The sequence below is a fragment of the Dromiciops gliroides genome, chromosome 4, assembly GCF_019393635.1.
Source record: "Dromiciops gliroides isolate mDroGli1 chromosome 4, mDroGli1.pri, whole genome shotgun sequence".
Taxonomy (NCBI): Eukaryota; Metazoa; Chordata; class Mammalia; order Microbiotheria; family Microbiotheriidae; genus Dromiciops; species Dromiciops gliroides.
In genome coordinates, this window is record NC_057864.1 from 447,098,562 (window position 1) to 447,111,179 (window position 12,618).

Consider the following 12,618-nt stretch of genomic DNA (forward strand, 5'->3'; position numbering starts at 1 on the left):
AGAAAGACTGTAAGAGACAGATCCTGAAGGGCCTTAAATACAGGGCTAAGTATTTTTGACTGTATGAGGCAAGCACTGTGGAGCCATTAAAAATTTGTGAGTGAAAAACAAAAACAAAAACAAAAAACAAAAGTTCAAATCCGGCCTCAGACACTTGACACTTACTAGCAGTGTGACCCTGGGCAAGTCACTTAACCCCAATTGCCTCACAAAAAACAAAAAAACAACAAAAAAGTTTGTGAGTGAGGAATGACATTATGAAAGCAGAGAGTAGGAGAGGGCACTTGAGTGAAAAAGGGGTTCAAGAACTAGAAAAACCAAATGGTTCTGGAGTAGATAGATAATAGTTCAAAAAGGAAGATAGTTCTCCAAATAGGAAAAAAAGGAACAACTAGAGAAAAACAAATGTTTTTGACGGAGTAGAAGCTAAAAAACAAGAAATATTTTTTCAAAAGTCTATCTTGGAATAGAAACTGAAGATGACCCAGAGTTGAGGCAGACAAGGAGAGCTGGCTGGCTTTTAGGATCATTATCAAAGGATCTTAGATTTGGGGCTAGAGAAGACCTTAATGATCATCTGGTCCAAACCCTTGATTTTACAGATGAGGAAACTGACATAGTGGATAGAGTTTGGACCCCGGAGTCAGGAGAACCTGAGTTGAAATGTAGCCTCAGACACTAGCTGTGTAACCCTGGGCAAGTCACTTAACCCAGATTGCCTCAGATTTCTCATCTACAATGATCTGGAGAAGGAAATGGCAAACCCCTCCAGTATCTTTCCCCCAAAATAACTCATGAAGTTATGGGTCAAGAAGACTTCCACATGACAAATCAACTAAAAACAACAACAAAAACAATATTATATTATAATATAATATAATAATATAGTACTCTGTTAGTATAGTAAAAACAATTTTCATTGCTATTGAATGAATGAATGATTAAAAACAGAAAGACAGCAGGGAGAACTGCATAGGGAATGATCAGCCATTCTGACTGTGGAGGGCTTTCCATGGCCTTCTATATCTATCTAGGCCCTTGAAGCTATTTTTGATTTCGTGCTTTGGCCATCTTCTTGCCTACATATTCTATCTGCCTGCCCCAGCCTCCTACTCCTACTTTCCAACTCTGGGACTATCATAGCATTGACAATGGAATATTATGCCATTGGGGGAGAGAGTGAGGTTGGTGACCTTGCAGAGCCCTTCAGTGCCTACTACTCATTCCCCCTTCTTCTTGTCCCCTGACAACAAATATTTTGATCATTTCTGTTGGTTTTAAGGATAGATGTTCTGTCCAATGCTTTTTATATCTGTAACTTCTTTTCAATTTCCCACTACTAATGGGGTAGTTTAAATGGAGTCCCCATTACCTTTTTCTGGACTATTGTAAAACTCTTTGGATTGTTCTTCCTGGTTCCAGGCATTTCCCCCTCCAAGCCATTTAGACACTACAGCCTGATTAATCTTAAAACAGAAGGACACGACGCTTGAGGCATCCTATAGGGTATCATACTTGAAGAAGACCTAGTTTTCTTTTTCTCTTTTCTTTTCTTTCTTTCTTGGGGGGAGGGGAAGGGGGGTGGGACAATGAGGGTTAAGTGACTTTCTCAGGGTCAGAGAGCTAGTAGGTGTCAAGTGTCTGAGGTCAGATTTGAACTCAGGTCCACCTGTATTCAGGCCCAGTGCTTTATCTACCGCACCACCTGGCTGCCCCCAGAAAACCTGGCTTTCAATCCTGCTTCTGAAATTTGTCTTAGCTATGTGACTATAAGCAAATTACATAAGAAAGAGACCCAAACTTTTATGAAGTCATGTCTGCTATATCACCCTAGGGACTTTTTCCCCATGTAGAGTGGACCGTGGGGTTGGGTAGGTATTAATACTGGCCTTACTGGATAAACTTTCTCAGCAGTTGCTGGTGGGAAAGGTTCTACTTGCTGCTGTGAGGACTTTGATGCCTCATCTCTATTTTTCTCCTTGGAGCCGTATTTCTTCTTGGAAGACTTGCTATCTTCTTTTTCTGGCTTCTCTGCTTTCTTTTTCTTTTTGGCAGAATCTTTCTGTTTTTTCTCTAATTTCTTTTCTTCTTTCAGGCGTTCTTCTTCTGCTATCCGGTCCTGTTCTGCCTTCCAAGCCTGTCCGATAACCACAACAGCAAATTATGCAAACATTAGAAGTAAAGACATGGATCAAGTGAGTGCTAGGTTGGTTAAACTGAGGTCGATTTCAGAGAACATTGACCTTTACTGGATAAATGGTACTTAGGAAATGAACGTTTGATTTTAAAAAATAGATTGGATTCTGGTTAAGTTTGGTCTATTAGATTTTTTTTAACAAAATTCTGGTTCTCTTCATAACTCAGCAAAAAGCGCCCATTTGAATTTGCTTCTGGATGTTTCTACTGCTTTGGTCTTTGTCACAATACTGTTGAAATTATCAACTTTTTTACTTTATCACCTTTTTTTTTCCCCCCTGTGGCAGTGACTTTTAGATTCTGAGGAGCTGTAATAACTGATCACTGTTGTTTTTATTACCAAATGAGCAAAGATTTGGGGAACTTAAAGTGAACTCAAATGAATTTCATTTTACTTTTTTTTTTTTAGGCTTTCACGATATCTTTGAGTTAACCCTGGTTTGGGTCTTAGTTGCCTAAGATAGTGTTCATTTCCCTTAATCCATTTGAGTGATGACTACTGTAAATGGATTTGGAAGAACTAAAATATGGGAAGGGGCAGCTAAATGGCACAGTGGAAAGAGAGGCTGGCCTGGAGTCAAGAAGACCTGAGTTCTCATCTGGCCTCAGACACTTCTAGCTGGGTGACCTTGAGGAAAGTCACTTGGCCCTGTTTGCTTCAGTTTCCTGATCTGTAAAAATTGAGTTGGAAAAGGAAATGGCAAAAGACTCCAGTATCTTTGTCAAGAAAACTTCCAATGGGGTGATGAAGAGTCAAACATGACTGCAATGACTGAATAACAAAAACAAAACATACTAAGGTTCTGGGGTTTGTGAATTTGTTTAAAATGATTTTTTGATAGCTATTTCAATATAATTGGTTTCTTTTGTCATCCTATGTATCTTATTATATAAAATAAAACAAAGAAGCAAACATTCTGAAAAGAAATCTGTGTGCTGTATGTACCAGACGGACAAAGGGGTCCATGATACAAGAAAGGTTAAGGACCCACTAATCTAGGCTCTTCCTATGCCCAGCAAGCTACAGAGTTCACCACTACTAGCATGCCAGCCTGCCTACCATGGCCAAGGCAGCCAACTATGGGGGAGCAGCTGTGGGCAACGAGAGGAGGTGTTTTGTAACAAACATTTGCATGTAGGGCCTCTCAGAAAAGGCTAACAGGAAACTATTAGAAAAAGCTGAAGACTGCTTCTCCCCATTTGGGAGAGAAAAGGAGCAATGCCTAACCCTGCCACTTTCCTGTGGTTTCAAAATTACAGGAGCAGCATAGAGTACTGTCCTAGATGTTGGGAGACCAGCTCTCTAGTTATCTCCCTGACACAGTGTGATTCTGGACAAGTTAATAATAACAATTGCAGTAACAACAACAACAATAATAAATGGCTAGCATTTATAAACCGATTTGAGAAAGTGACTCATCCAGGGTCACACAGTGACTCCAAGCCCAGTGCTCTATCCACTGTACCAAAAAGCTGCCTAAGATACTTTATCTAATAAATAATGATCATTAACATTTATACAGTTACTTGGCTTACTATGTGTGCCAAGAACCATGCTAAATGCTTTACAATTATTATCTCATTTGATTCTCATAACAATCCTAAAAGGTAGGTGCTGTTATTATCCCCATTTTACAGATGAGGAAACTGAGGCAGACAGAAAGTAATAATTGTCTTGCTCAAAGTTGCACAGCTAGTAAGTGTCTGAGGCTGGATTTGAACTCAAGTCTTCCTGACTGTAGGCCCACTGCTCTATCCACTGCACCAGCTAGCTCTCCAGGCCTCAGTTTCCTTCTCTGTAAAATGAATGGGTTGAATCAGTTGATTTGTAAGATCCTTCCCTTTCAGTTTTTAAACCCTATGGTTCTAAGTGGGGGAAGGTAGAGATTTTTGTCATAGGTGCTCTGGGTCTCATAAGGTTCATCAGTCTGGCAGGGCTTCAGTGTAGCTTGAGTATGAGGCATATTTACCCATATCACCTATAGGATCCTCCACCTTCAGAGTTTGTTGGGTTTCTTCTCTGATATATCATACCATGCATTGACAGCCCTGGGTTTTGGTGGCATTTATAGATTGAATGACAAAAAACCTACTGTTTACTGATACAGGGTCAAGAAGACATGGATGTATCACCAACACACATAAAAGTTTTCATGAAATAGGGGTGCAGAAGAGAGGTTGAGCTTATGTTTCCTAGACGGAGATTGTTCACAGATTCAACCAATTAACCTATTTTTGCAAATGCCCTAACTACACCAACAGCAAGCAGAATAGCACAATGGAAAAGAGATGTGGATATGGTAGTCAGAGGAACAAGGTGCGAACTTGCCTCTGATACATGCCACCTGTGTGACCTTGAGTGAGACATTTCTCTTTTCCTCCCACCTCTTGGTTTTCACTTTTTCTTTCCAAGCTACAAATAAGTGATAATATGATATGGTGGCGAGGACGGCTGAGAAAGGGCATGGCACTTCTTCTTGCAATACCTGGGATTCCCTTCCAGGGCTTAGTCAGCAATCCTTCCTACTATTGGAAGGCAAACTGAGTATCTCCAGGGTTGAGCTAATGGCTAAACCGAATAAGGTCATCAACAGCTATTAGCAGTCTCTATAGGACTTGGTCCTTACATTAGGTACCACAGTTAATAACTTTTTGTTTTTTTTTTTGAGGGGCAATTGGGGTTAAGTGACTTGCCCAGGGTCACACAGCTAGTAAGTGTTAAGTGTCTGAGGCCGGATTTGAACTCAGGTACTCTTGAATCCAGGGCCCGGTGCTCTATCCACTGCACCATCTAGCTGCCCCTAATAACTTTTATATTGTGTGGATAGAAAGACACCTTGGAGAAATAATCACTGAATCAAATTATAAATATCTTATTACAACCTTGTAACTTATGAAAAATGCTGTGTGCTTTAATTTAAGGAGGAATGATTTTAAAGAGGGACACAGCTATCAAGTAAAAGCATTTGCTTTGCCTGCAAATGTTATGGGCCCAGGGCACCCCAGAAGTTCTCTGGGACACATCAAAGAACCTTCTCTTTGAGAAACTAATCCAAAGGACAGACACACCTAAATAGATAAATAGAACCAGATTGGACTGAGCTAGATTCAGGACCCCCACCCTTCATTCTAAGTCTCCCTCAACCCTGGGGAGTTAAGATTAGGTGTGGCTGCTTCCTTTGTGTTCTGAGGAGATGGCTTGAGAGATCTGCAGCCACCCCTCACCCAACTCCTCCAGCCACCACCAGTCGGGGATGGTCCTTCCTCCCTAAAGGAACTTTCCACAGTCAGATGGTCACCCCCATCAGTCCTCTATAAAAGTACCTGCCAGTCTGCTGCTCGAGGAGATTGGTATCTCAGAGCCACACTCTGTGCCATGCCTTCTCCCCATGAGAAGTCCAAGGACTTCTTTCATGGTTTCCCTTCCCTTCCCCTTCCTCTAAATAAACTATCATCTTATTCTAATGGCTTTTGTGTGCAAGAGGGTGTAATTCTTTAAAGAGGAATTCCTAAGGACCCCTATCCCAAACCCCTAACCCTTATCCCTAACCCCATACCCCATTTTTCCCCATGATACAAATAATCAATTTTCTAAGGTCTTAGCCAAAAAGTTGGATCCTATTATACCACAGTTGCCTAACCATTAGCTCATTTGGGGCTAGAACTTCTTATTACTGTGTGTTATTTTCCCTTTCTCAGATTACCTTGAGGGAGTTTTCTAGGATAAAAATATTCTTGTCTTTCTCTTTGTCTGCATCCTCAGTAACGGTTTTGCTGCTTCCTTTGGTATCTATAAATGGGGAGAATTAAACTCTTAAGTCAATGTCCTATTTTCAAGTAAGAAAGAAAAAAATTAAGCGTCAAAGGTGTTTGAGTTGAAAAGGAGGGAACTAATTCACAGGAGAGATGTTGTGGAGGAAAAATCAGTAAAACTTGGCAATTAACAAGAGCAAAAGGAAGATTGGAGGATTGACACTGAACTTACAAACCAAAGTCTTTGGAACGATGATGATGCCTCCAATAGACATAGAAAAGTTGGAAGGTGGAAGAGTTTGGGGAAAATTTAAATGAGTTATATTTTATACACAGTGATTCTGAGATGTTCCAGGCAGAGAAGTCAAGCAATTGCTTGGTAATGCAAGATGACAACTAAGGAGAGAGATGAGGCTAAATATTTAGATTTGGGAGTCATCTCTATAGAGATAACAATTGAACCTATGAAATAGATGTAATGACCAATAGATGGATTGAACCCATGAAATAGATGAAATGAAATGAAAGGTAGTGTGATGAATGAAAAGTTTGAGAAACATAGTTTCTGGATAATTATTCATTTTATTAGTTATTGCTAGTGGATAATTAATAAAATATGGCCATTTGGCTGTCTCTCACAACCCAAAGACCCCCTTATGGAACCCACTCAATACTTATATGTCCTTGGAAGAGTAGGTGTTCCTGAGGGTGGAAATCAATTCTAATTGGTTAACAATATGTGGCTCTGATCACTCAGTCTTGGACAAAGAGATTTCTCTTCCAAGACCATCCCAGTCCAGGGCAATCTAGACAAAAGAATTTACTTTCATTCAGACCTGTCTGACTAAAACACAATGGGCCCAAATCCAGCAATTAACTTAAGTGAGAATATCTTTACCTTTTGATCAGATCTGAGTTTTCCCAGTTAGGTGGGGTCTGAACAAGATTGAGGAGAATGTTAAATTCAAACTCATTATTAGCCCTATTCTTCAGGGACTGATTTCTGAATGAGGAAATAGGGGAAAAAAAAAAACCTTAGTCCTAATTCAATAATTGGTTATTAATGAGAGAAATAATAATTTCTCTCAGTAGAAAGTTGAGATATCATGGAAGTAGAATTGAGAGGACTCGGCAATTGATTAGATGAGGGGGACTGAAGGAAAGGCAGAAATCCAAGACAATGCCAAAGTTTTAAGTATGGGTGACTGAATGAATGGCAGTACCCTTATCAGAAAGAGGAAAGTCAGGAGGAGGTGGTGGTTTGTAGGCAAAGGCCACAGAATCCTCAAATTTTTAAAACTGGAAGGGTCCACACAGGTGATCTAGACCAAACTGTGGGTTACATCCCCATATGGGGTCACATAACTGAATGTTAGGGTCACAAAAATTTGGCAGCAAATGTTTTATTTGTATACCTATTTTATATGCCTACATACCTGGGGTCATGCAAAAATTTCTCAGGTGAAAAGGAGTCACAAGTGGAAAAAAGTTTAAGAAGCCCTGATGTAAACCCACTTGAAACATGAATTTCTACCAAATGATCATCCAGAGCCAGACTACATTTGAATATCATGAATGGGAATTTCTGAAGCAATCCATTCTATTTCAGGGAAGCTTTTCTTTATGTTGAGCTGTCATCTGCCTTCATGCTGTTTCTACCCATTGGTACTAGTTCTGTACTCTGGGGCAAGGCAAAATCCATCTCATCTTTTTTTTTCTGTATTATAATCCTTTAATATTTGAATGCAGTGATGGTATTCCCTGCCTCCTCCAATTCTTAATATGTGCTCTATCTGTCTGTCTATCTAGCTCTAGTTAGCTAGTACTTATTATGTCCTGGGCACTGGTCTAAGTTTTGGGGTTAGAAAGACAAACGTGAATCGACTTCTGCCTTCAAGGAACTTTTGAGTGTGTGTGTGTGTGTGTGTGTGTGTGTGTGTGTGTGAATAGGAGGGAGGATGAAATATTTTGACCAAACAACTAGAATATATAAAGTAATTTGAGGCAGAGAAGGAAGACAAAAGGGAGGAAGAGGGCATTGACCACTTGGGGAATCAAGAAAGTCTTCAGGTAGGAGACAGCACTTAAACTGAAGCTTTAATGAAGCTACTAATGCAAAGAGTTGGAATTGAGGTGTGGTACACATTTTAGTTATGGCAGACAGCCTATGCAAAGGTTAGGGATGGAATATCATGTGAACGGAATAGCAAGTAGACTTGTTTGGATGGATTGTGGAGGTCATTAAAGGAAATAATTTGAAATAAGTTTTGGAAAGCTGGTTGGAATAAGATTGTACAGAGATTTAAATGCCAAACAGAGGAGTTACATTATTATATCATGCCTGGAAACCATATCAAACAGGGAATACTCACAGAACAAAAAGAGACAAATGCCTGAAAATTCAGGTTTTGTTAAAATGGAAATCAATACCTACTTTTAGATTTTTTTGGAGAAGTAGTGGAAGATTTTGTAGGAGATGTGGCTTCTTCTACTTTTGCCAAAGCAAGAGCTATTTCCTCAGCCATTTTCTTTTCCTGATATATTGCTTCTTCCTGTATGGTCCATTCCTGAATAGAGTCAGCTACAAGTTCCAAATAGTTTCTGGGGGAAAAACAATCAAGAAAGTAGTTAGCAATAAAAATTATTTTCTCAGATATCTGTATACAAATGTACCAAGGAGAGATAACAAGCAAATTGAACCATAGATCCCAATGTCCAGAGTCAAGTTTGACCTCCTAGGAATCGCCTCCTTGGTGTGAAAGGCTTTAAATATCAAAAGGTAGAACATTTAATACTTAACATTGTTGAGCAGGCAAATGTGTTTTTTTTCCATTTAACATTTCTCTAATATCTTTTAATCTATATGCCATAGGATTATGGAAAGTCATATGACCACAGATCAAGAATGGGAAGGAAACTCAGAGGTCAGTAACTTTGTCAAGGTCACACAAGTCTTTCGAATACTTAGCATCAGAAGTGGGATTTGAGACAAGATCCTTTGACTCTAGTGCCAAAACTCTATCCCCTGAGGACAGATCTTTTACAAAAAATGATAAAATATCTCCCAGTTTTCAAGGAGAACTAACCAAAGGCCCTTTAGTAATGCCCTTGAGTTTAAGGCACAATGAATACAGGGCAACTGGGGAACAAAAGGTCATTGAATGTTAGAGGTCAACATCTGGCTAGTACTAAGCAGATGTTTTTGCCTTTCACTCAAGTTCTCTTGAATTCTATTTGAAGCTATAGAAACATCAAAATATGTTATATGATGACCTGGTTGATTTAAAAAAACAATGGGGGAAAAAAAGGAAACCATGGAAAGACTTGGACCTATGAAGGAAGATGCTCTCTACCTCCAGAGAAAGAACTGACAAATAGAAGTATGTATAGTATGTTCATACACACATATACACACACAAGTATGTTATATGTACATGTATCTGTATATAAATCTATATGTGTTTATATATACATACATATATTATGTTTAACTGTAGCCTTCTTTAGGGAGGGGTAGGAAAGGAGGGAGAAAAAATAAAAAGCACACAGCAAAGAACATAAAAAAACTTAGAAGGAAGCACAGAAAAGCTGGATAGCTTTGAAAACAATGTGTAGTATTTATTCTATAGTTTTTCTCCTCTTTTTCCACTTAATAGTATTCTATTTTTCCCAATTATATGTAAATATAGTCTTCAACATTCATTTTTGTAAGATTCTAAGTTCCAAATTTTTCTCTTTCTCCTTTCCTTTCCCCCTCCCAAAACCAGCAAGCAATCTGATATGTTATATGATATAATCATGTTAAACATATTTCCACATCACTTATATTACATAGTTGTTTATTTTTAAAGTAAACAGTCTGAAATGGAAATTTATGGTTTTTTATTGAATGTTCTCTTTATGTTCTGCTGTGTACATGGAAATCTTCTTTTTTTATTCTTGTTTTGTATTTTTTTAAATAAATGAAAACATTAAAAATTAAATATCAAAATATAGAATTTTCTTTATTCCTTCATCATTCCCCAAGTCTTCAATCTACTGGGGTCTAAACAAGCCAATTTTATTTATTTATTTATTTTTGTTCTTTTGTTTTTTGATTTTTTTTTTGTTGCTAATTTAATTTAAAAGCAGTTCCAAAAATGGTGAGTTAGTCAGGCCACCAACAGACACTTATTAGTTGCTTACTACATTCCAGGGACTGTACTCAGTCCTGGAAAGGAGTTTCCTTGGAGTTCAACTGCTTATTTCAGGTTAAGGAAAAAAACAAACAAGCAAATAAACAATCACCTGAATCCAACATTAGAATGGAGAGCAATTTCCCATTTTTCAGAACTTAGTCGTTGTATATTCATAGGATTGTGAAAAACTAAAAGCAAAGAGTTGTCTTGGGTATGATAATAGGAATCAATGCATCTAAACTCCTGGCTTGCCTCTTGAAGAACCTGCAAATAAAAATAAATGAGTAGCTGTATTTTAAAATTCTTATGCGGGGGATATTTCAGAGTAGGAGCAATGAGAATAGACAAGTAGACTGTTTTTGGCCAAGGCCAGAAGAAGGGCATCAGAAGAGGCAGCTGTTCACAGAAGTTAGTGGAACAGACACTGAAAGGAAGAAGTCTCCAAGGAGACATCTTGGCAGAGAGCAGAGAATAGAGGCAGTGATCATTTTAATAGTCACAAGCAGGCTCATATGTTTATTGATCCCCCACACCTGGGTAAGTTAGAAAAGAGAAAGAAGGTCAGGGAGAGGATAATCAAAGTCAATTATGTAATATTTGCTCCTAAGTCTGAGGTGGCAGAAGGACGGTGTTTGAGATGGGATCACAGGAATTCAGGGATGCCCCACAAACAGGCAACAGATAGGCAGATTGCTTTCAGGATGGATGGCTTGAGTTGCCTTTTCAGAGTTGAAAAAAGAAGCTAAGATTATTATTATTATTATTTTTACATTGGTAAGAGAAGGCAGTCTGCTTTAGAGGAAAGAATATAGAGGATTTATGTTTGCATCCTTGCTCTGCTACGACCTTTCTTATCTGACTGTGGCTAAATCATTTAATCTCTTTGGTCTTCAGACTGCTCATGTGTAAATTGAGAGGTGTAGAATAGATGGTTTAAAAGACAACAGGTAGATTTCCAACTGGTTGGATGACAGAGGATCCAGAGAGTGGTCATGAATGTACATATGTAACCTGGAGGGAGATCAGTGAAGTGCCCGAGGATCTGCCCTAGGCACTCTGCTGTTCAGAATTTTTATCAGTGAGTTCAATGGAGGCATAATTGGCACACTTATCAAATATGCATATGGTATAGAACACGAGGGGGTAGCTAGGGCATTGGATAGTAGAGTCGGAATCTAAACAGATCTCAATAGACTAGAACAATCCGCTAATTCCAATGGCTTATTTAATAGGGCCACACGAAGGGCAAAGGATGACAGAGAAACACATGACCAGAAAAAAAAAAAGACTGATTATATCATGAGATAACTTATGTGCTCCATCGTTATATGTGACATGGGAGGAGAATATGAGGAAATTCTCCAATTTGTGGGTGTGTGCCAACTTGAGTGATTTTTGTGGGAGGATATGGAAAAGAGTATCACAGGTTGGGCAGGCATAGATGGGATATTGATAAGATCACAGACACACTGGTATGTTGGAATATAAATTCAAAACTCTCAATTTGGAAGCAGTTCATGTGAAAAATATTTGAGGGATTTTTGGCCACCTCTGGGCTTGATATGAGTCACCAGTGTGACACGAGGTTAAAGAGTAGAGGAGATTTTAGGGTACATTATGAGCAGCATTGTGTTCAGAATGAGGGATATATTAGTCCTATTTTATTTTCTGCCCTCATCAGAACATTGTCCTGAGCACTTTGTTTTAGGAAGGTCATTGACAAGCTGGACCAGATCCAGTAAGATTACTAGGGTGATGATGTGACTGACAACCATGCCTTGTAAGAATTAGTTGGAAAAACAACTAGGATTTTTTGCCTGAACATGAGAAGGAAGAATACAAGCATTTATTACATACCTAAAATGTGCCATACATTATGCTAAGTGCTTTCCAAATATCATGTCACTTAATCCTCACAACCCTGGGAGGCAGATGCTATAATCATCTCCATATTACAGATGAGGAAACTGAGGCAAATAGAGAGATTAAGTGAATTGCCCAGAGTCACACAGCCAGTGTGTCTGAGGTCAGATTTTGAACTCATGTCTTCCTGACTTCAGGACCAGCACACTATCCACTGTACCACCTAGCTGCCTCTAGGCAACTAGGAGAAGACTTAGTAGGGATGACAGCCTTCTTCTGTAGTGTAGAAAAGGTAGTAGATTTATTCTGGTTGGACCTGGAGAACACAACAGGTTTGTTGGAAGCCAAAGAAAGGCAAAGAAGAAAGGCAGAAAGATCCTGATCAATGAGAACTGTCTTTCAGGAGAATGGGCTACCTTGGGAGCCTTCCAATGGAGGGCTTTAAGAAGGAAATGGAAGAGCATTAGCTGGGGATATGGTAGAGGGGTTTCCTGTTCATGTACAAGGTGGATTAGATGTATTCTGGAGTTCTTCCCTTCCCCCTGCCCGTTCTGATTCTGTGATTCTCCTACTAGATCTCTTTGGTCCCTTCTAGTTCTAAATCCTAGGATCCTTTGCCCCTCCAGTG

The 12,618-nt window shown here is 39.1% G+C and overlaps 1 protein-coding gene across 1 annotated transcript in view; it reads right to left on the reverse strand.

The window, feature by feature from the left end:
- The window catches only part of SPAG17 (sperm associated antigen 17), a 265,493-nt gene that overhangs the window by 101,175 nt on the left and 151,700 nt on the right, over positions 1-12,618 (reverse strand). Inside the window, exons 18-21 of the mRNA XM_044004478.1 lie at positions 10,237-10,391; positions 8,384-8,550; positions 5,901-5,986; positions 1,895-2,137 (exon numbers count right to left, since the gene is read on the reverse strand). Coding sequence (XP_043860413.1) covers positions 1,895-2,137; positions 5,901-5,986; positions 8,384-8,550; positions 10,237-10,391 — 651 coding nt within the window. The remainder of the gene's footprint in view (positions 1-1,894; positions 2,138-5,900; positions 5,987-8,383; positions 8,551-10,236; positions 10,392-12,618) is intronic.